The following is a 23332-nucleotide window of genomic DNA, read 5'->3' as shown; positions in this document are numbered from 1 at the left end:
GCTACTATTTGAGATTCTACATGGAATGTTGCTATTCCAACTTTCCATATAGAAGTCGACCCTTGCAGATCACCAATGTGGCCGCACAGGCTTCTGCTTGTCTGACGTCCTGCACGTCAGACTCACAGAAACAGAAGCCAGCGCAGCCTTCCACATGGAATGTTGCTAGTGGAATACCAACATTCCATGTAGAATCTCCAATAGTAGCAACATTCCATGTAGAATCTCCAATAGTATCTATTTTTGTTACATTCGTACCCTGCGCTTTCCCACTCATGGCAGGCTCAATGCGGCTTACATGGGGCAATGGAGGGTTAAGTGTCTTGCCCAGAGTCACAAGGAGCTGCCTGTGCCTGAAGTGGGACTTGAACTCAGTTCCTCAGGACCAAAGTCCACCACCCTAACCACTCCTCCCAATAATCCCAATATAATCAAGTAAATGTTTGATTTGAGCCTCGAGGGCATTTCAGTAACAATGGGAAAACAGCTCGAGTTAGTTGCTGCCTTTTTTTTTTTCATATACTGCATGAATTTTTTTTTTTTTTTTTGCTGTGCTGTGTGCAGGACCACTGTAGACCCTCCATCTACTCTTCCTTGTTTAAACATTCATTTTTTACTGATTTTCATTTCAGTAAAACCACATAAACAATGCAACTCTTTGTGGTTTGATAAGCTGAGGTGCAATCAGTTTGTCATGTTTCCTGATTTACAGACCTGTGTGTCAGGCTGGAAATGAAAAAAAAAAATAAAAAGGCAAATGGTTTTTGTCCAACTTCACACCCTTATTCTGTAGCGAAAGCAGCAGCAGGACACCCTATGCTCCTGGTTCTAGATGTCCGTGATCCTATCACAGTATGGCTTATAAGGGGTGGGACACTTTCTTGCATAGCTGAGAACAGCTCCTGAAGTTCATAATAGTTCCACTTATATGAAAAGACCGATGTGAGAACATTTCCATGCCCTATGTTTGACCAAATACAAATATTTGTATTAATTGAGCTACTCAAATTGTTCTGTAATTATTTTTTCATTCTAAAATGAAGTCTGCAGAAGACAGAAAAAAACTGTTTCTGCTTTCTGTTCCTGGCAGAGTTATCTTAGCCTCTTCTCAGCTAAGATGGTCTCTGAGAACTGGCCTTAACCAAGATCCCTATGTTCCAATGCAGTTTGCCTGAGACATTTAGGCTTTTGCATGGTCTTTTCATGGATTCCATCAACTGAGCTGTAAATTGATTTATCTAATCAGAAACCTTTTGTACAAATATATCTTCTCTTTTTCTGAGAAAGCACTGCAGTCTCAGTGAAGGTGGCAGGGGCTGCATAAAGCCTGTGTGAGCAAGTCAGTATAGATCAAAATGCACTTTGCAAAGGACAGGCAGGAAGGGGAAGTTACCCTGTCGGTCTTGCTTTAATGTACTCCCTGTGCCCCTTCTCCTTTCTTTATTTATTAATTAATTAGGATTTATTTACCACCTTTTTGAAGGAATTCACTCAAGGCAGTGTACAGTAAGAATAGATCAAACATGTACTGGACCCTCAATTTGACCAGACTCTGGCCAGTGAAATGTGGTCCCTGTTTTTTTTTTATATATTACATTTACATCATCATTTCAAAACACAACAATTCTGCTACAGCACATTAAATAGCACTACACTCACTTCCAAAATGTCCTCTCCCCCAAGCTAATTAAAGTTAGTTCATCAGTAATTTTCAAGCAGGTCTTTGTTCCCTCTTTTATACCTTTCTTGGGCCCTCTAGGACTAGCTCTAGAAATCCAGAGGGTCTAAGTCACAGCGAATGGAAGGTTTGATTAAGTCTCTCTATAATGACATCACAAGACTGCCTACATCTGAATGCTGCAATCAGTATTGGTATTAACACCATAACATTAACACTGGGAATCAGTGCAAGCAGGCAAAAACCTTACAGGATCTTAAGGAAATGTATAAATGGTGGGGGAGGGGGGGGAAGAGGTGATCACGCAAGTTTATAAACTTCCCAGCCAAGAATAATATTACACAGATCTAAAAAAATATATTCACTTAGTCAAACTTAATTGGTTTTCTTACGCTCTCAGTACTAGCGTGCTAACCTGTTCTTCACATGCATCACACTCTAGCACATTTACAGTATTTCTTTTTGGTACATTTGTACCCCGCGCTTTCCCACTCATGGCAGGCTCAATGCGGCTTACATATTGTATACAGGTACTTATTTGTACCTGGGGCAATGGAGGGTTAAGTGACTTGCCCAGAGTCACAAGGAGCTGCCTGTGCCTGAAGTGGGAATCAAACTCAGTTCCTCAGGACCAAAGTCCACCACCCTAACCACTAGACCACTCCTCCACTGTTGCTACTATTTGAGATTCTACATGGAATGTTGCTATTCCACTAGCAACATTCCATGTAGAGGTCGGCCCTTGCAGATCACCAATGTGGCCGCGCAGGCTTCTGCTTCTGCGAGTCTGACGTCCTGCACATAGGTGCAGGCCGTCAGACTCACAGAAACAGAAGCCTGCGCAGCCTTCTACATGGAATGTTGCTAGTGGAATAGCAACATTCCATGTAGAATCTCCAATAGTATCTATTTTATTTTTGTTACATTTGTACCCCATGCTTTCCCACTCATGGCAGGCTCAATGCAGCTTACATAGGGCAATGGAGGGTTAAGTGACTTGCCCAGGGTCACAAGGAGCTGCCTGTGCCTGAAGTGGGAATTGAACTCAGTTCCTCAGTTCCCCAGGACCAAAGTCCACCACCCTAACCACTAGGCCACTCCTCCACTGTTGCTACTATTTGAGATTCTACATGGAATGTTGCTATTCCACTAGCAACATTCCATGTAGAAGTCGGCCCTTGCAGATCACCAATGTGGCCACGCAGGCTTCTGCTTCTGTGAGTCTGACGTCCTGCACGTATGTGCAGGACGTCAGATTCACAGAAACAGAAGCCTGCGCAGCCTTCTACATGGAATGTTGCTAGTGGAATAGCAACATTCCATGTAGAATCTCCCAATAGTAGCAACATTCCATGTAGAATGTCCAATAGTATCTATTTTATTTTTGTTTCATTTGTACCCTGCGCTTTCCCACTCATGGCAGGCTCAATGCGGCTTACATGGGGCAATGGAGGGTTAAGTGACTTGCCCAGAGTCACAAAGAGCTGCCTGTGCCTGAAGTGGGAATCGAACTCAGTTCCCCAGTTCCAGAGTCCACCAGCCTAACCATTAGGCCACTCCTCCACTGTTGCCACTATTTGAGATTCTACATGGAATGTTGCTATTCCACTAGAAGTCGGCCCTTGCAGATCACCAATGTGGCCGCGCAGGCATCTGCTTCTGTGAGTCTGACGTCCTGCACGTAGGTACAGGACGTCAGACTCACAGAAACAGAAGCCTACGCAGCCTTCTACATGGAATGTTGCTAGTGGAATAGCACCATTCCATGTAGAATCTCCAATAGTAGCAACATTCCATGTAGAATCTCCAATAGTATCTATTTTATTTTGGTTACATTTGTACCCCGCGCTTTCCCACTCATGGCAGGCTCAATGCTGCTTACATGGGGCAATGGAGGGTTAAGTGACTTGCCCAGAGTCACAAGGAGCTGCCTGTGCCTGAAGTGGGAATCGAACTCAGTTCCTCAGTTCCCCAGGACCAAAGTCCACCACCCTAACCACTAGGCCATTTTGAGAAATGCTCTGAATCCATTTAACTGTATATTCCATTAATCTACTGCAGGAGAATAAATTAAATATACTGTCAGGAGGCCCAGCCTGCATTCATGTACAGTTCAAGATTCTTCTTTTTAAAAACAGAAAGGAATCTAGTTTAGTTCGTGTGCAGGACGAGACGGCATCAGTCCAATTTTCCAGCATTTCAGCAGTTGAGTACAAGCACAGGCCCGGTGCTAGCAAGTAATCGCATTTGCATCAAGGTCCTGCTCTTCAGCGACTAGCAAAGTGCTTTTAATCGGAGACCTCTTCCCTGCACCTTCGCCATGGTCAGCATGCAAGGACTGGAACAGCTGCTCCTCAGAAGCTTCTTGTAACACAACCTTAGAAGGTACAGTTGCATTGCCTCTAACCGTAATGTGCTCCCATCCTCCCTAGAAAAATCCCAGACAATTGGAACAATTACAATGGAGGCTTGTTTCTTGAACACCACTAATAACAATAAGAACAATATACATACGGTTTTACAAAACTCAAGAGTGGGTCTACTAAAGGGCATTGAACCCTAAAGCACACTTAATGCGTGTGAAAACATGTTAAAGCTTTTTGTGGTAGGCAATCATTTAGCATGCATTATTCTGATTTATTTTTTGCTCAGGGTGCAGCATGGGTGGGGAAGCGTTAACCAGATAGCATGTCCACATTAGCATGTACTATGTGCTTGACACTGGCTTAACACGTGAGCCCTTAGCGTCTCCTAAAAAGGAGGTGGTAAGTGCTCCCTCATTATTTTTTTTCAAGTAACGTGTGCTGATGTAAACATTATTGAAACCCCCCTCCCCCCCCCAAAAAAAAGATCACTGAAAATGCCTTATATCTTGGGCACACTAGAAATGGGCTTAGTGTGTGGGAAAGTCCCATTAGCATGCACGAAGCCCATTTCCTATCGCCCTTTAGTAGACACACCCCTTAGTCTGATATAGTTTTAAGTTCCTAATGCTCTCATGACGACGAGTAAGGCTGGCTTCTGATTCTCCGAAATAAGCCTAATGCTTTGAGATTAAGTCAAACCGAAATAATTCTGTATCAAACACCCCTTGTAACTGGTACAAAATTATTAATGAATAACAGAGGGACCATCAGAAAACACTGAAAGCCCACCTGAAACTACTGATTCAAGTTGTTTTCTCTGGGCTGCCGTTTCCACCACAGGTACTCTCCAATGCTGAAGAAGTGACATTTGCTGCATCATTGTTAGAACATGACGTCACATGTACATACGTAACTTGCCCTACATGAGGTGGACACCGTTAAAGCTATTCCATCAGGAGTAAGGAAGGTAGCTCCTGCTTTGTCTGGTCATCATCTCATCCATGGTCACCGAGGCAGGAGGCATTCGTGCTGTACCATTTTCTGTGCCTTCTCTCCCTCTACCCACTCAGGACACAGCTAGCTAGTGAGAAACAAAGCTAGTAAGCCTCACACCAAGGGAGATGCTGGACTGCAGGGGAAAAGGGATGAGAAATGGGAGATGCAGGACCATGAGGGAAGAGAAAAGGGAGATGCTGGACTGCAGGGGAAAAGGGAGGGGGAAGGTATGAGAAATGTTAGATGCTGGGCCAGGGAGAGGAGAGAGAAGAGAAAGGGAGATGCTGGAAATGCACTCAGTCTGCTGCTCCTCACTACCCTCATCTCCCCCTACGTTCCTGCCCGCAACCTCCGCTCACATGACAAATCCCTCCTCTCAGTACCCTTCTCCACCACTGCCAACTCCAGGCTCCGCTCATTTTGCCTTGCCTCACCCTATGCCTTGAACAATCTTCCTGAACCCCTACGCCAAGCCCCCTCCCTACCCATCTTCAAATCTTTGCTTAAAGCTCACCTCTTCAATGCTGCTTTCGGAACCTAACCTTTCGAACATATAGGCTGCCCCAATCTGTCTGACCTATCAGATTGACTGTACATTTGTCTTTTAGATTGTAAGCTCCTTGAGCAGGGACTGTCCTTCCATGTTCAATTGTACAGCGCTGCGTAACCCTAGTAGCGCTTTAGAAATGTTAAGTAGTAGTAGCAGTAGTAGGATTGAGGAGGGGTGGGGGGCAAGGGCAGTGTACTGTTTACCTAGGACCCACAAAAGAGTTAATCCTGCCCTGTGTGGATGGCTTGTCAGTAGGGGCTATCCTCCTATGATTATTAAACAAGCTGACCTGAGAGCACTTTATGCTCAAAAGGTCTCTACTTTTGATGGAAAATTCTAGGGACGTTATGGACAGATACATCTGTAGTCTGAACTATTCTACTTTTGCTCCATGTATAGCAAACTTATTTTTAGACACTGGCATATTCAAACTGTTCCACGTATAGCCTAAACAAGGGCTTGCCCCAATATCAACTAAGACGATTATAGATCATACAAAATACAGCAGTAAATTTATGGAGCAAAGAAATACGATGATGTCACTGGCTCTGGATAGTCTTTCCTACCGCATTTAAAATAATCCTTACACATCAGATTTTTCACTCAGGCTGACCTTTTCTCTTTAGATCTTTCCCCTCGTACATTCTATCATGCACTCCCCCCCCCCCCCCCCCCCCCATCACAACAGTGATTACTAATTAACCCCATCCATTTACAGGTCCATCTAACACCCACAAGAAATTCCTGTTTTAGTGCTGAAGCCCCTACTCTTCAGAATGCGCTCCACTGGGAACTTCATGTGGAAGGTCCTTTAAAGACGTTTAAGGCCCTCCTTAAAACTCATCATTTCACACAGGCTACCCCTCCCCCCTTAACTATAGAACAGCCTACAGACCTGCAAGCTAGGAAGTATATTCCAGAACCTCACATTCCTGTACTGTTCACTCTTGTTGTATTACGGGGTAAGGATTTCTCCCTTTTGTTTTTTGTTTTTCCAAATTATAATGTTTAATTATATTTTAGGCTCCCTGATGTGATATTTCTTTTCTACCTTCTTTTATGATTACAATTGTAAACCGCTTACATACTTTTATTATTTGCTGTATATCAAAGGTGAAATGGGACAAGCTTGTTCATTATCTAAGAGAGATATAATGGTTGAACAATATTAGGGTCATCGGGCATGTAGACGCTAATTTTTGTGTTGAAACAGAACTGATAAGAGCTATGTGATAAAAGCTTCCACTACATGGCCTTCCAGTTTTGTGCTTTATACCAATACCATACAATATCTATGTCCTAAGCCAGTGATTCCCAAACCTGTCCTGGGAGAAAACCGGTCAGTCAAGTTTTCAAGATATCCACAATAAATTTCATAAGATCAAGTTGCATATGTAAATTGATCTCGAGTATTCATTGTGGATATTCTGAACCCTAACCCTGGCTAGGGTTTCCCCAAGACAGGTTTGGGCACCCCTGTCCTGAAGGGTATATTGGCTGTACTACTACTATTTAGCATTTCTATAGCGCTACAAGGCATACGCAGCGCTGCACAAACATAGAAGAAAGACAGTCCCTGCTCAAAGAGCTTACAATCTAATAGACAAAAAATAAAGTAAGCAAATCAAATCAATTAATGTGAACGGGAAGGAAGAGAGGAGGGTAGGTGGAGGCGAGTGGTTACGAGTCAAAAGCAATGTTAAAGAGGTGGGGTTTCAGTCTAGATTTAAAGGTGGCCAAGGATGGGGCAAGACGTAGGGGCTCAGGAAGTTTATTCCAGGTGTAGGGTGCAGTGAGACAGAAGGCGCGAAGTCTGGAGTTGGCAGTAGTGGAGAAGGGAACAGATAAGAAGGATTTATCCAGGGAACGGAGTGCACGGGAAGGGGTGTAGGGAAGGACGAGTGTGGAGAGATACTGGGGAGCAGCAGAGTGAGTACATTTATAGGTTAGTAGAAGAAGTTTGAACAGGATGCGAAAACGGATAGGGAGCCAGTGATGGGTCTTGAGGAGAGGGGTAGTATGAGTAAAGCGACCCTGGCGGAAGATGAGACGGGCAGCAGAGTTTTGAACCGACTGGAGAGGGGAGAGGTGACTAAGTGGGAGGCCAGCAAGAAGCAGATTGCAGTAGTCTAAACGAGAGGTGACAAAGGTGTGGATGAGGGTTTTGGTAGAGTGCTCGGAAAGAAAGGGGCGGATTTTACGGATGTTGTAAAGAAACAAACGACAGGTCTTGGCGATCTGCTGGATATGAGCAGAGAAGGAGAGAGAAGAGTCTGTACTAACAGAACAATGAAGACACATCTCACATTACAGAGAGTCAATTGACAACAAAAACTGTTTCAGCACCTTAGTGTCACATTGCGTAGAGACTGGATTGGGGTTATTATTGATGAAGTTCCAGTGCTCCTTAGTCGATGTAACTGCAGGGCTTTAGCATACATGGGCAGATAATCAAAAGCCCCGTGCTGTTCCAAACAGCGCTCTAAAAATAGCGCTGGAACAGCGAGGGGCTTTACCGCCCCTATGATCAGAGATAATTGCATGCAAACTTAAGCACGCAATTCTCTCTGATCATAGGGTGGAAGTGTGGGAGGACTCAGGCACAATCCTCCTGCACGTGACAATTCTCCCGCACTTGTTTGACAGGTCTGGTCTCCAGCCTCCCCTAACCCCCCCAGCATCCCTCGGATGTCCCTGGTGGCCCAGTGGGCCACGGATCAATCCCCCTCCCCCGGTGGTCTAGTGGCCCTTCCCCACCCCCCTACCTTCAGTTGGATGAGGGAGGTGACCTCCCTCCTCTTCTATCAGCGCCACCTCGAAAATGGCACGTGCTTATTTTTAGAGCACACTAAAAACGCTAGTGCGCCTTTGTAAAATGATCCCTAAGTGGTTTGAAAATGAGCCTCATAATGAAATATAACTAAGCTTATTAAACAGAAGGATTTTACATCATTGATGAGATATCTTAGCACGTGTCATGAAAGAACACAGGTAATCATGCATTTTATCATCAAACAGAGAAAACAAACAAGCTACAAACTATGAAATCCTTCCTGTGCTAGCAGATAATTGATGCTTACCCCAATTCCGTAGTCCCAGGAGTTCCCTTTCGGTTCTTGCGGTTGCACTCCTGTCCGGTGACAGACTGTCCCACAACTGAGGCTGTGGCTACCCTGAACTTTGTCTGCTATTACCCAGACCTAGAAGCAAACAGATGTCACGGCAAAGTTTGTGTTATGGAAACAAAAACAACATGAAATATAATGTATAAAAGTTATATAAAATGATATAAATGATTCTGTAATCTGTATTGCTTAATTATTGTCCAGGAGACCCAAAACATTTCTACAGGGAATTGGGGGAAGAGATACTATTACAGTTAAAACACCACAAACCAAAGCTGAACTAGAGAAGCTCTGGAGAAGTTTATGATAATGATCCAGTACGACAGAAAAGCAAATATCACAAGCATGGAATGGCCTGAAATGAAACCAAAGAACTGGAAACTAGGGTGACAAGAGCCCTGATCCTGAACACATCCCAACTTCTTCCGCATTTAACGTTATCTCCACCAAGATTTGACAACACTGCAAAGATCAGTTGTTCAGTCAGCCACAATGATTAACCCATTAGTGCCCAATGTTCCCCTTAATAACATCCCATAAGGGAACGTTGGGCACTAATGGGTTAATAACAAGAACGCTTCTCTTTCAAAATGGAGATCCAAAACCTACTGCCTAGTAAGTGACTTACCTACTAGGGATGTGCATTCATTTGAAATGACATGGGAAATGTACACAGATATCTCCTATTACTTACTAATCATTTCTTTTTTTTTTTTTAACTTTACATTTTTTTTATTGCATTTTGTCATATGTTTACATTTGTAACTTTCCATGCTCAAATAAAGTCAACTAAACATCAATTCTGGTGTCTGTCTCTAAGCTTTGTCTTCACAGTCAAACTAGTCAACTACTTCTAGTTACTTCTTTTAGATTACTTGCATTTATAATCAACAAACCCTAACTTTCTCAACACTTCTTGCATCTATCCTGTAACATCATCACAACTGGTAATTTGTCCACATATTTCTACGCACAAATCACATTTTCCTCCCTCTAGTTCCTCCTAATTCCCCTGTCCGATTCCCTCGTCCCCTAGAACCCCCTATGTTCCCCTTTGTTAATCGCTCTATTTTATCATTTGTTATTGAAAAAATGAACCCCCCCCTACCCCCCCCCCACCATGTGTGTTTGGCCCCTTTAGAGTTGTTCTATCATGTGTTGTAGCTTTATCCATCCCCTCTTGCGTTTGAGTTCACCCTCCCTTCTATACACCGTTAACCGCTCCATGTACCATATTTGCCTTACTTTAATCTTCCAGTCCCCTATATCCGGAGGGGCCACTGATTTCCAGCAGCACGCGATGAGGCACTCTGCTACTACTTATCATTTCTATAGCGCTACCAGACGAACACAGCGCTTCACACTTGAACATGGAGAGACAGTCCCTGCTCGATAGAGCTTACAATCTAATTATGACTAACAGGACAAGTAAGGGATAAGGGTTAGGACAGACAGGACATATCAGGGATAGGGGACAGTTGAAGGGTTAGGTTTAGGAGTTAAAATCTCCCTTATCATTTCATATTATTCCTTTTTTTTTTTGTAAAGTATCTTTATTAAGTTACCAAGCCAAAAATTCAAATCTGAACATACCCTCTCCCCAGTGGCGTAGCAAGGGGAGGGCGGTCCGCCCCGGGTGTACGCCGCTCAGCGTTGTTGGTTTCCATGCTCCCTCTGCCCAGGAAGTAGCCTGTTCCGGGGCAGAGGGAGCATGGAAACCAACGACGCAGACCAGCGCACAGCACCCCCCCAGCGGCGTGCACCCGGGGGGGGGGGTTCTTTTGCCGGGGTAGGAGGGGTGTCCCTTCACCGGGGGGGGGGGGGAGGTCACGCTGCACGGGGGCGGGGGGGGGGCGGGGCGCATCGGCGATCCGCCCCGGGTGTCAGCGCCCCTCGCAACGCCACTGCCTCTCCCCATTGCTTCCACAAAAAGAAAAAAAAAAGATGGAGGCCCTGTCACACCACTTCACAAAGATATCAAGCAAAAATAGTCTGGGCAAGAATCCAGGCTGTACTCTACCTTCATCATGAGCTTTCATATAGGGTGGTTGTTCTGAGATCTTCAGCCCTTACATGCCTGTTGCAAGGAAGCAGGGCCCGGTTATTCGATTGGCTATACAGCGCATTTTGCCTGAATGGAAGGACAGCTCCATTTTGTCCATGAATGCTTGATAGACTGGGGTTTTGTCTTGTACGCAAGTACGAAGACGTTGCTGCTGTTAAGCGAGGTCGCATTCCAGAATTCTGGAAGACATGGGCGTCTAAATGGCAAATGACATTTAATGTGAGCAAGTGCAAAGTGATACATGTGGGAAAGAGGAACCTGAATTATAGCTACGTCATGCAAGGTTCCACGTTAAAAGTCACAGACCAAGAAAGGGATCTAGGTGTCGTTGTTGATGATATGTTTAAACCTTCTGCTCAGTGTGCTGCTGCGGCTAAGAAAGCAAATAGAATGTTAGGTATTAGGAAAGGAATGGAAAACAAAAATGAGGATGTGATAATGCCTTTGTATAGCACCATGGTGCAACCGCACCTCGAATATTGTGTTCAATTCTGGTCACCGCATCTCAAAAAAGATATAGTGGAATTAGAAAAGGTGCAGAGAAGGGCGACGAAAATGATAAAGGAGATGGGATGACTTCCCTATAAGGAAAAGCTAAAGCGGCTAGGGCTCTTCAGCTTGGAGAAAAGGCGGCTGAGGGGAGATATGATAGAAGTCTATAAAATATTGAGTGGAGTGGAACGGGTAGAAGTGAAGAGTCTGTTTACGCTTTCCAAAAATACTTGGACTAGGGGGCATGCGATGAAGCTACAATGTAGTAAATTTAAATCGAATCAGAGAAAATGTTTCTTCACTCAACATGTAATTAAATTCTGGAATTCGTTGCCAGAGAATGTGGTAAAGGCGGTTAGCTTAGCGGAGTTTAAAAAAGGTTTGGACAGCTTCCTAAAGAAAAAGTCCATGGACTTGGAGAAAATCCACTATTTCTGGGATAAGCAGCATAGAATGTTTTGTACTTTTATGGGATCTTTATGGGACCTGGATTGGCCACTGTTGGAAACAGGATGCTGAGCTTGATGGACCTTTGGTCTTTCCCAGTATGGCAATACTTATGTACTATCTGGATAGCACCATGGTGGTCAGCAAAGACTTCCAGTAGTATTAGACAGATAATGGTACTGGGAATCTGGGTATGGCCACAGTGAGCAACATTTATTGGGCTAGGAGCTACTGTTACCTGGATAAGTGCCACTGAATATCTAGGCCCAAGCTGTTTCATTCAAATGTCCAATTGGGGTATTACACACAAATAAAGATGTACAGTTCCCGATACGTTTCTTACTCCTGCCAGAATTCTGCGTGACTGTGGAGTGCAGAATTTGTGCAGAATTCCCCAGTTGCACAGAATTCAACATTTCCGTGCAGAATCCACAAAAGGGCGGACCCCCACCGCTCAGCTGACTCCCCGCCTGCTCACCCAACTTTCCGCCCGGCCTACTTGTGCATTCCCTGGTGGTCTAGTGGCCTCTTCAGGGGGTAGGAAAAAACTCCACTCTTTCCTGTCCTGCTGTCGCTGCTCTCTTGCTGGTGCCGTATTTTTTCAAAATGGCTGCCAAGACTTCAAGTGGTAATCTCAGGAGACTACCACTTGACGTCTCAGTGGCCATTTGAAAAAGAATGGCAAGAGAGCGTCGGCAGCGGGGCGGGAAGGAGTGGTTTTCTTTCCTGCCCCCAAACAGTACTCCTGCTTCAGCTCCTACTCCTTCTACCTCAGGTGAGTGCAGGGGTGTCTGGAGGGAGACAAGATGTGGTTGGCTGTTAAAAAAAAATAAAAAAGGGATGCTGTGGAGAAGGGGGGAGGGATGTAAAAAAAAACCCCAAAAAAGGGATGCTTTGGATGGCAGGAGGGCTATAAAAAAAAGGGGGGATGCTGTGGGGAGGGAGGAGGCTGCAAAAAAATCTGAAAATTCTGTGTGCAGAATTTTGTAGAATTTGCAAACTTTGTGTGCAGAATTTTGAATTTTTTTGCGCAGAATTTTGAATTTTTTGGGGATTTGATATAAGGGAAAGGGGATAGGACTTGATCTACCTGCCTTTTTGTGCTTACAATCAAAATGGTTTAAATATTAGATTTTATACCTGGGGCCATGGAAAGTTAAGTGACTTACCCAGAGTCACAAGGAACCGCAGCAGGAATTGAACCCGGTTTCCCCTGGTTCTCAGGCCACTGTAATACCATTAGGCTATAATCATAACACAAATAAGTAAAAATATTTACGTGAAGGACAATTCTATAAATTGGCACCTAGAGATAATTGTGTGCATAAATTATTCAATAAATAGCACTTTTGTGCGTGATCAGCACTTCGAATTGACTAAATGATGCATGTAAGCTCCGGGTGCAATTCTGTAACATACACGCCAACATCATTTAGCTTGTAAGTGCGAGGATGCATAAACACGGGCACAGTAAGGGTGGGGAATGGGCGTGTCTGTAGAATATGCATGCAACTGATAGAATACTATGTTACATGCACGTCAGGACCCAATTAGATGCCAAGAGTTACAACTGCCATTGACTTGGCATAACTGTTGGTGCCCAACTTTAGGGCCACCAATGCCAACCTACAGAATCTTGGTGCCAAAAAGCCATTGGTGCTAAGTGCATGGCATTAGGGCGCCTAAATCTTGGCTTTAGGAAAGAAGTAGGGATGGACCAAATAACTTCCAGCAGCCAGGCATAAGCAATCACTATTTTATTGACAAAGCACCCAAATTTTGAAAAGGCCTAACAGAGGGCTGTGTTTTGGCAGAAAACCGTCTGCCTCAGGGGTCAAAATGCTCTGTCAGCTACAACCCAATCCAAAATAATGATGATCGCTTAATCCTGGCTACTGGAAGTCATTTGGTCCACCCTACTTCTGTCTTAAGGTGTTCTTCACGTAGGGGTTTATTCCCCCTTTTTTCTCCAGTTTTTTGGAGTTTGCTTTTTGTTGGTGTAAATCTTGGCGCCAATCTATAGAACTGCCATCTTAGATATGAACTGCACCAACCTGGTCAAGGGGTCCTACTGAAACTTTTCGGATGTTATTTGAAACATGTTCCCAGCTGGATCCCTGAGGATAACTTGGAGTAATTCCCTGGCGAAACCATAAATTACCTGTGAAAACAAGCAGCACTGGGCAGAAGTAAGCTGGTACTCATCATGGATCATTATGCAGAGTATTCTGCTAAAAAAAAAAAAAAGAGAAAAGCAAGTCCTTGTGCAGCATTTTCCGATTTCGCAGATTCTCCAGATCATCTGGAGTACCTCCCTACATGGTAAGAGCCCAGGCAGACCTGGGAAGTCACCACAGATCAACGCACTGACAGAATGTCAGATGTACAGAAAATGTAGTCCACTCTACACATTTCCACTATCAAAAAACCCAAAAAAGTTTTGCATGGGGACATTTAGGGTCCGTTTTACCAAGCTACGGCAAAAGGGAGCCTGCGCTGGTGTCGGCATGTGTTTTTGACGAGCGCCAAGGCTCCCTTTTACTGCAGTGGGTAAAAAGTAGGTTTTTCTTTTTTTAAGAAATGGAGTGGCCATTTTGGGGATTTCTTCTTTACAGCGCTGTAGATGGATGGAGCTCATAGGCAGGTGGGGACCGTGTCGGGGGGGGGGGGGGGGTCCACGCCGGGGGGGGGGAAGGTGCCATCTTCGTCTGCAGATGGACGGAGCTCGTAGGCAGGTGGGGACTGTGTCAGGGGGGAGGTGCTGCACCGGGGGGGGGGGGGGATGGATGCACTCCCCCACCCGTTGACACCCGTGGCGGACTGCCCCGCCCTTGCTACGCCACTGATTCACACCACTACCTTTGTTTGGAAGACGGTGCCGCAGATGGACTGCTGGAGAGAACAGGTTGCCGAGGCTGCTTCTATTTAAAAAGCTTGGCACCCAAATTAAAAAAGACCTCAAAAAGTACAACCCTGTTTGGGGGAGATACTGAGTTTGGAGTATTAATAATTTTAACTAGAATGGTTCAATCATTTTTTGTTGTTTAATGTCTTGACTTTAATGGTATAGACGTTTGTGTTGAACGATAAACTGATCTCAGTTTATGACTTGGATGTTTTTATAAACAAAAGGAGGAGAATTGTTAAAAGGTCTGAGATGGCTAAGCCCACTGTTAACCTGCACTAAAGAAGGGACAATTTTCAAACACTGTTTTTACAAAGATGAAATGTTATTGCATTAAAAAAAACAGAGCCTACAGCACGTTTACAGTGCACATGCTAAAAATACTAGCGCACCTTTCTAAAAGGTCCACCACATGTGTTTTAGACGTACATAACCCAGCATTTACACATATCGATTGCATACATGTCTAAATCTCAAAAGCCTACATATGGCAAGGAAACATAGCCTGAGTCTAGGAGAGGATAAAATAAACATGCATTCCCTTTTTCAGAAGGAAAATGCACATCTATATCCAAAATAACGGACGAGACATGTCTTTCCCAGGATGTCTACCCTCTTAATCTTCTAGTGTTTTATGTCCCCCCCCCCCCCCCAAATGTTACCGGCCAAGGAAAGTGGGTTCCGACAGCATCTGAAAACACAGACGTATATTTTTCTAAAATGGCTAACATACACATATGCTTTCTGAAATACTGGCACATACATTTACGTTACTATGTTGTGTCTGTTGATATTTAAGATTTCTGAAATGGATGTTGCTGCCTCGTGTAATCCAAGCATAAAAGTCAATTTCACCATATATCTTAGAACAGGCTGTGCACTGCCAGATCCTGGTCTAAAATACTAGTGGAACTTGAGATGTCCTGATTCTTTCTAAAAAGCCACTCCAGACCAGTGCAGAAACGTCGGCAGGATTAAGTGGAACCTAAGAAAATACTCTTTCATGGAAAGGGTGGTGGATGCATGGAATGGCCTCCTGGTGGAGGTTGTGGAGATGAACACTGTGTCAGAATTTAAGGGAGCATGGGACAGGTACTTGGATCCCTTAGGAAAAGGAGGAGTTAGTGGGTACTGAGGAAGGGCAGACTGGATGAGCCATTTGGCCCTTATCTACCATCACGTTTCTAAGGTAGAGGTGCACAACTGTATGTAAAGTACACAGGTTGAAGACTACCTGCTTCCTCATGCATTTTCATTTTCCAGAGGGAGATTCCTTGGATAGTAAGCTTTCACTAGAAAGAACCCATAGACCTGCAAGCTGCATGGGCAGTATAAAAATAGTTCTTTAAAGAGTTAAAAAAAAGATATTATTTATTGGAATTTCCCACCACTTTTTCTCTATCTGGTCTTTTACTTTTCTGTCAACTAGAAGTAAAATGATATGATCCAGTCCACATCCTCCATTTTCTTTTCTTAAGATGGACATTTGTGAGTTTCTGAATATTTATTTCTCACTTTTATGTTAACGACTAGGTTCTTACCATTTTCATCCACAGCAAAGACAGAAGTTTGTCCAACAGAGATTTGTTTTAATTTTTGCTTTTGAGGAGAAGGAACATGGTACCAACTGTCACCTAAAATAAAGACAAACGTTTAAACAGTGATCTGAACAGAGCAATGACACAAAATTACTGTTTTGTTGACGTCGGTTTTGGATTTTGTTGATTTTTTCGACGAGAAATTTGTCTCGGTTTTCGTTGGTTGCCTCGGATTTCGTCGAAAAAGAAGGACGTCCATCTCCCAATTTGTATCGGAAGATGGACTTCCTTCTCCCGATTTTGGGCGTCCTCGTTAATTGCCTCGGTTTTCATCAGTTTTGGATTTCGCTGATTGTTTTCGGATGGATTATCGACAAAAACCAAGGTTTCACTGTATAGAGAACAAACCCACTTAGTATTCTGTCTTCAAAGAGGTTGAACCAATAAAGTGAAGAATACAGAGGGATGGAGATAAATCTCATTTTACTATTTCTAATGAAATAGTGCAGGGATATAGGGCACATAAATATAAATATATATATATATATATATATATATATATATATATATATATATATATATATATATATATATATGTTGTGTGTTCTTTCATATGGACTGCACATAGGGATCTTACTCCTGCTGCAATTCTGCGTGACAGTGGAGCGCAGAATTTGCTCAGAACTTCCCAGTCTTGCAGAATTCAACATTTCTGTGCAGAATCTGCACTCTCCCCTGCCCGCTCGCTGCCGCCAAGCCTACCTGAGCACAGCATGCCCCGGTGGCCTAGTGGCCTCTTCAGTCATCAGGTCTCGGCAACCGTTTGAAAAAGCATGGCACCAGTGAGAGAGTGGAGGCAGCAGGCCATTAAAGAGCGGGGTTCTTTCCTGCCCCAAAGAGGTCCTCCCATTGCGGCTCCTCCTACCTCACAGGTGAGTGCGGGGGTGTCTGGAGGGAGGGAGGGGCTGTAAAAAAAAAAATAAAGGGGGGATGCTGTGATTGGGAGGGGGCTGCAAAAAGTGGGGGTACTATGTGTGGGGGAGGGAGGGACTGTAAAAAAAGGGGGGATGCTGTGGGTGGCTGTAAAAAAGAGGATGCTGTATTAAAAGGGATGCTGTGGGTGGGAGGGGGGATGCTATGTGTGGGTGCAGGGAGGGAGAGGGCTGTAAAGAAGGTGGATGCTATGGTTGCTGGGAAAAATTTGGATGGTATCTGCGTACAAGGAGAGGGGCTGTAATACTGGTTAAATTCTGCAAAATAAACTTGCAGAATTTGCAAAATTTGTGCGTGGAATTTGCAAACTTTGTGTGCAAAATTTTGACATTTTTTGGTGAAGAATTCCAGCAGGAGTAGAATCTACGAGTTAATGCTAGGGTGGAGTTGGGGCCAGAGTTACAAGGTCCATGCACACTTCATAAAATATGTGTGTACCCACAGTAGATACACTTTACCTTGGAGCATGTGTAACTTTGTGGGCTATGTCAACTGTACTTTATAAAGGCAAAATGCAGGTGCATTGTCTTGACAAAAAAATAAACCATGTAACAGATACGCTGATGGGTCTTTGAAAATCAGGCATAAAAGACATGTATTTTTTTCCTTTTCTCTAGGCAACATATTACACAATTATCCACTTAAGGGATCATTTCATAACAGGGCACCCACGTGAAATGTTCAAAAGTGTGTCTATTTTATGAAGGCACAAACATCTCAAAACAGGTGAGTGAGAAAACTCATAAAACAAAATACATCTATCCCAATAATGCAAGTACTTGAGTAAACCAACTCTTTGTGCAATTTCTTATATACATACCATGAAACAGCAGGGCTATCATAAATCCATATATAATTTTATACACCATGAAATAGCAGGGCTATCACACATTCATCTGTTGAAACTGAGCACCGGATAAGCTTTCCATAAATATCATCGACTTACTGCTCAGGTGTAAAGAGTTCTCCTACTACGAAGAATAATCATTATGGACAACTTAGGTCTTACCTGATAATTTTCTTTCCATTAGTCCTGCTCACTATTTCAGAACCTGTTTCCTATTTCCAAACCATTTAACCTCCAGATCGATTCCTAGTACCAGAAACACTCAAGACTCCTGAGGCAGGCCTGTGGCCGAAACACGGTACTGTGTCGAGTCTGTGAATAAAGCGGTACTTAGTACATCAGTATCCCGTCTCCCTGGAGTCATTGGTCCACGTACCACTTCCCTCTCTGTGGATAGTTGTGGAGACAGAGAACTGAAAACTGAGCTGAGACATCTCTCCTCTTGGCATCCAGTCCAACTCCTCAGTATTTACACAGACAAGCGGTAAGGAGAAACTCAGAATAAACATGACCTTAAACAAACTTGCTAACCTAATACTAGGGTTACCATATTTTGTACCCAAAAAAGGAGGACACATGCCCCACCCCTTTCATGCCCTCCCTCCGCCCCGTCACATTTCCCCTCCCCTGTCACACACCCCATCACCTCCCCTCCCCGTCACCCCCCTCACCTTACCTTACTACTGCCCTGGTGGTCTAGTGACCTCTTCGGGGCAGGAAAGAGACCCCTCTTTCCTGCCCGGAGCGCTGCCCTGCATGCATCTGTCCTGTTGGTGATCTTGGCGCCGATTCAAAGGCGGAAGAGGTCACTAGACCACCAGGGCAGTAGTAACTAAGGGGAGGGGAGGCTAGCAATCTGTCCGTTTGTCCGGATTCCTGGACAAATGGGCAGGCAGGCTGGCGGGCCGTCCTATAGAAATCCAGACAAACGGGCAGATTGGCAAAACCTGCCCAGTTGCCCGGACATGTCAAAGGAGGACATGTCCGGGTAAATCCAGACATATGGTAACCCCACCTAATACTAACCAGATGAGCAAATATGCGTGAACTTCTCTTATCTCTGAACAACATGTAGAGAACAAGAGATAAGCAGGAAGCACCATGCAAGGTAACAGTCGTTACTTGACCAGTTACTCACACCAATTAAAACATCTTAAACCTTGGGCAGGCATCTGGAATAGTGGGAAGGACGAAAGAAAAGTATTCCTCCTTCCATTACGTATCTTCCCACTATTCCAGAACCTGTGGGATGTTCAAAAGCAATCCCTAGAGTGGGTGGGATCCTGGTACCACCACCGCCGCCCTGAGGGTCAAAGCCCCAAAACTGTCTTCCAAACGCGCTGCAACGTCAATTCCCACACCGCAAAATGTAGAAACCTCTGATGTGGCGGCCATATGGATATATGCAAGTACACCTCCTTGAGATAGAGGGTGGTGAGAAATTCTCCTGCTTGAACCAAGGCTATGACTGTTCTCAGTGTCTCCATAAGAATGCTAAGACTGGACTAAAGGTGCCTTTCTTCATTGGGACAATGAAGTAGATGGAGTATATGCCTTGTCCCTGTTTGGCCTGGGGAACAATGGCCCAGAGTGCCAGCAAAAAATCTATAGTGGCCTGAACCTTGACTGCCTTGGTTCCTTTTCGACAAGGAGACTGCAAGAAGAGAGGAGCGACCGGGCGAGAGAACTCCAACTTGTAACCTTCTGTAAGAATATCCTGAACCCACTGCTCTGACATGATTTTAGCCAACTCCTCACAAAAAACTCCAGAAGCCATCTCCCACCAGAGGAAGACAAGAGTGGAACAGCCTTGTAGAATTGTGAAGCTCTGGAGGCATTGGACACTCTAGCTGAGAAGAGAACTTCCTGTCCAAACAAAAGATTGGCATGCCTGAAAGAAGGACCTCTGACCATATTGCTGATGACCAGGCTGGTACCGTGTAACGTTTCAAAATTTAGATCAAGACCCTACTGAAAAAGGACAACCAGAGGCTTTCAGCTTATCCTCCGGCAACCACTGTGGCTTAGTTTCCCCCAGTTTTATCAACAAGTTACTGAGATCTTCTCCAAATAGCCACTTCCCCCCAAAAGGGCAGTTTAAGTAGACGTGACTTTGATGCTGCATCCGCTGCCTGATGCTGCAACCAGGAGTTGCCCATGTGCCTGACAGCCAAAGATGTACTGCGGACCATAACTCGTAACATGTTATAAATAGCATCCGCCAAGTAGGCCAACCCTGCTTCCAGCTGGGCATTATGGCACCTGTCTTGTGTTGCAGACTTCTAATATTGCTTCAGGCATGGTCCTGTCATGAATACGCTGCACATTGTTGCTTAAAGGCCCAAAGAGGCCACTTCAAAGGTTTGTTTCAGTGAGCCTTCTAGCTTCCTATCCTGTAGGTCTTTTAGGGCAATGCCCCCTTCCACCAGCAAGGTGGTCTTCTTAGCCACCACCGTAACCAGGAAGTCCACCCTGGGAAGTAACAATTTATTTTTCTCCTGCAGAACTAATGGGTAGAGGTGAGCCATGGCTCTTCCCACTCACAGCCCCGCGTCCAGTGAGACCCATTCTGCTATAATCAAGTCCTGAATCTGGATGCATCAGAAAAGCCTTAAAAGGACCTCATGATCAACAAAGATGGAACTCCTGACGCTGAAGTAGAAGGCTCCGCAATGGAAAGCACTACCAGTGCCTCAGAAATAAGAATACTGAGCCAGTGACGTTCCTAGGTCGGCTGCCACCCGGGGCGGATCGCTGGTGCACCCCCCCCCCCCCCCGGTGCAATGACACCCCCCAGCGCATCACCCCCCCCCCTCCGGGTGCATTCTTGGCTGCTGGGAGCAGCCGCGCAGCTCTCGGCTCTGCTGGCTCCCTGCTCCCTCTGCCCCGGAACAGGAAGTAACCTGTTCCAGGGAAGAGGGAGCAGGGAAACAGCTGAGACGACAGGCGTGCGGCTGCTCTCTGCACCCCTCCAGCGGCATGCACCCGGGGTGGACCGCCCCCACTGCCCCGCTTTTGCTACACCGCTGTACTGAGCTCTTCTTTATGAAACCACCTCAGTACTTTCAGATTATCCCCTGCCTCAGGAGGGAGCTCCCTCTACTCTAAATGGCTCCTCTGAATAAACCGAGGCCACATCACATAAGGAAGGAGAAGCAGAGACAGCCTCAGCTGCTCACTCCTGGAGATCTAAATGAGATCTCTCAGGAGCCGGAGGGGCAGTGGGGTGAGAAACTGAAGCACCACTCCGACTGTCCCTGCTTCATAAATACGCCTGGTGTACAATATAAGCTCCAGAGAAAACAATGATCCCGATAAAGCTGAAAGTTCTGTTGAGCCCTGAGGCTGTAAAATGATGGCTGCGTGATCAGACAGGTTGCTCCTCACTCCTAGTCAGCCCTGACAAAATGGCTCCCGTTCCTGCGCTCTCCTGCATCAAACTCAGCACCAGCCTTGCCAGAGAGCCCAAAGACCCCAGCATATTAGGATGCTGCACCATATCCGAAGATGTGCTGCCGTCAACTGTTTCCTCCGTGTCCTCTGCGATTCCCAGCTTGCAGGCACTGCAATGCCCCAATACCTGCTGGCGGGTCCCTCACACAGCACAGGATCCCGCCCCTGAGCTAATTAGAACCCGCAGCCCTCCAAGCGATTCTGTGTCAAACTTCAGTCAGACTTACTACTGTCAGCTGCTCCCCCCTAGCTCACAGTCTCTACCAGTCTTACCATAGATGAGAAAGAGTATTTGTCTCATGCTCTCCAGCAAACCTCTTTCTTCTTCCTTTTTTGTTTTTTAAAAGGTTGTTATGCAGGAAAAGGAGAGCTCCACAGGAAACAGGAGAGAGGTGAAGGAAGGGAAGAAGTAAATTTGCAGGGCACCAGAGACAGGGATCTGAAGACCTCCAGATATGACTCTGCAGACTCAGGACACCTGCAAAGCTCAACTGCGGCCAGTTGACCAACTGGACCAGGAGGAAAGCACTCGGAACCAGAGGCTGAAATGTGTGTCCATCCACCTGCTGGAGATAGAAAATACTGAGGAGCTGGTCTGGATGCCAAGAGAGATATATCTCAGCTCAGTTTTCATTTCTCTATCTCCAGCTGCTGGTTGATGAACACAACTATCTCACAAGTTCTGTAATAGTGGGAAGCTACGTAATGGAAATTTACAATTGAACGTCTTGAAGCTGCATCCTGAAGCAGATCCTGATTGTGTTGGTGCTCTGTTTTGCTCTCTTGTAAGGTAAGCAATTTATGCACTTTATTTATGATGTTGGCACTTGAATGATCGATCTATGGATTCAAAATGAATATGGACCAATGATGATATTTATGGAAGGCTTATTCAGTGCTCAGTTTGCACAGATGGATTTACGATAGCCCCGTATTTGATGGTCCATGGACAAACAAAACTGTTACTGCATTAAGAATAGCTGTATTTTGCTTTGTGAGTTTTATAAAGGCAATACAGGTGCCTATCTGCCTTTCATAATATAGGCTCCCAGAACTGCAATAGTGCACACATTCATGTCTGCTTTACAGGTGTACATGTGCCCATGGATTCTGTGCATTTACACATATTTTATGAAATATACATGTACATTGCCATTCTGCCTCTGCTCTGCCCTGCCCAAAGTACACCACGGGAATTCCTGCACACAATCTGGTTGTAACCAGTAAACAAGAGGGCAAGTGATCCACAAGATCCAAAACAGCGGTATGAAAGGAATAGATCACACAGTTACATTACTGAAATGCGGTGTGTGAGGTTTCCATCTTTTGGCGTAGATTGCTTTTTACCGAGGAGGTGAAGTGGCATGTAAACACCACTTGGTTACTTTAGCCTCTGACGCAGCCCTTGCGTGGGCGAAACACGGCCAAATGTCGGGCTTTTTTATAGACCTCACATGAATAAAGTATTTCTCGAAGGACCTTTCCTGTGTGATCTGCTCCTTTCATGCCACAATCTGGTTGGTATGTATACTACTACTACTGTTTTTTTTTTTTTTTAGTATCTTTATTGGTGAACCAAACTGTACATAACACTAGAATATTTTTTTGTTGTTGTTACATTTGTACCCTGCGCTTTCCCACTCATGGCAGGCTCAATGCGGCAGGCAATGGAGGGTTAAGTGACTTGCCCTAAGTCACAAGGAGCTGCCTGTGCCGGGAACTGAACTCAGTTCCTCAGTTCCCCAGGACCAAAGTCCACCACCCTAACCACTAGGCCACTCCTCCACTGTTGCTACTATTTGAGATTCTACATGGAATGTTGCTATTCCATCAATGTGGCCGCGCAGGCTTCTGCTTCTGTGAGTCTGACGTCCTGC

General features: G+C 45.0%; 1 protein-coding gene across 5 annotated transcripts in view; it reads right to left on the bottom strand.

Annotated features, from left to right (window-relative positions):
• Nucleotides 1-3636: 3636 nt before the first annotated feature.
• TECPR1 (tectonin beta-propeller repeat containing 1) overlaps nucleotides 3637-23332 on the bottom strand; it is a 111134-nt gene continuing 91438 nt past the window's right edge. For 4 of the 5 annotated variants that reach the window (XM_030211964.1, XM_030211966.1, XM_030211962.1 and 1 more), the window contains exons 22-25: nucleotides 16166-16258; nucleotides 13774-13880; nucleotides 8671-8790; nucleotides 3637-4106 (exon numbers count right to left, since the gene is read on the bottom strand). In XM_030211964.1, the coding sequence (XP_030067824.1) occupies nucleotides 3909-4106; nucleotides 8671-8790; nucleotides 13774-13880; nucleotides 16166-16258 (518 nt within the window). In that variant the 3' untranslated portion in view covers nucleotides 3637-3908. Of the gene's footprint in view, nucleotides 4107-8670; nucleotides 8791-13773; nucleotides 13881-16165; nucleotides 16259-23332 lie in introns of those variants that run through there. The other variant, XM_030211967.1, reaches the window with a different exon arrangement.

Source organism: Microcaecilia unicolor, chromosome 8 (genome assembly GCF_901765095.1).
Source record: "Microcaecilia unicolor chromosome 8, aMicUni1.1, whole genome shotgun sequence".
Lineage (NCBI taxonomy): Eukaryota > Metazoa > Chordata > Amphibia > Gymnophiona > Siphonopidae > Microcaecilia > Microcaecilia unicolor.
The sequence above is the reverse complement of the archived record's forward strand: the minus strand, read 5'-3'. Positions and strand labels throughout refer to the sequence as shown.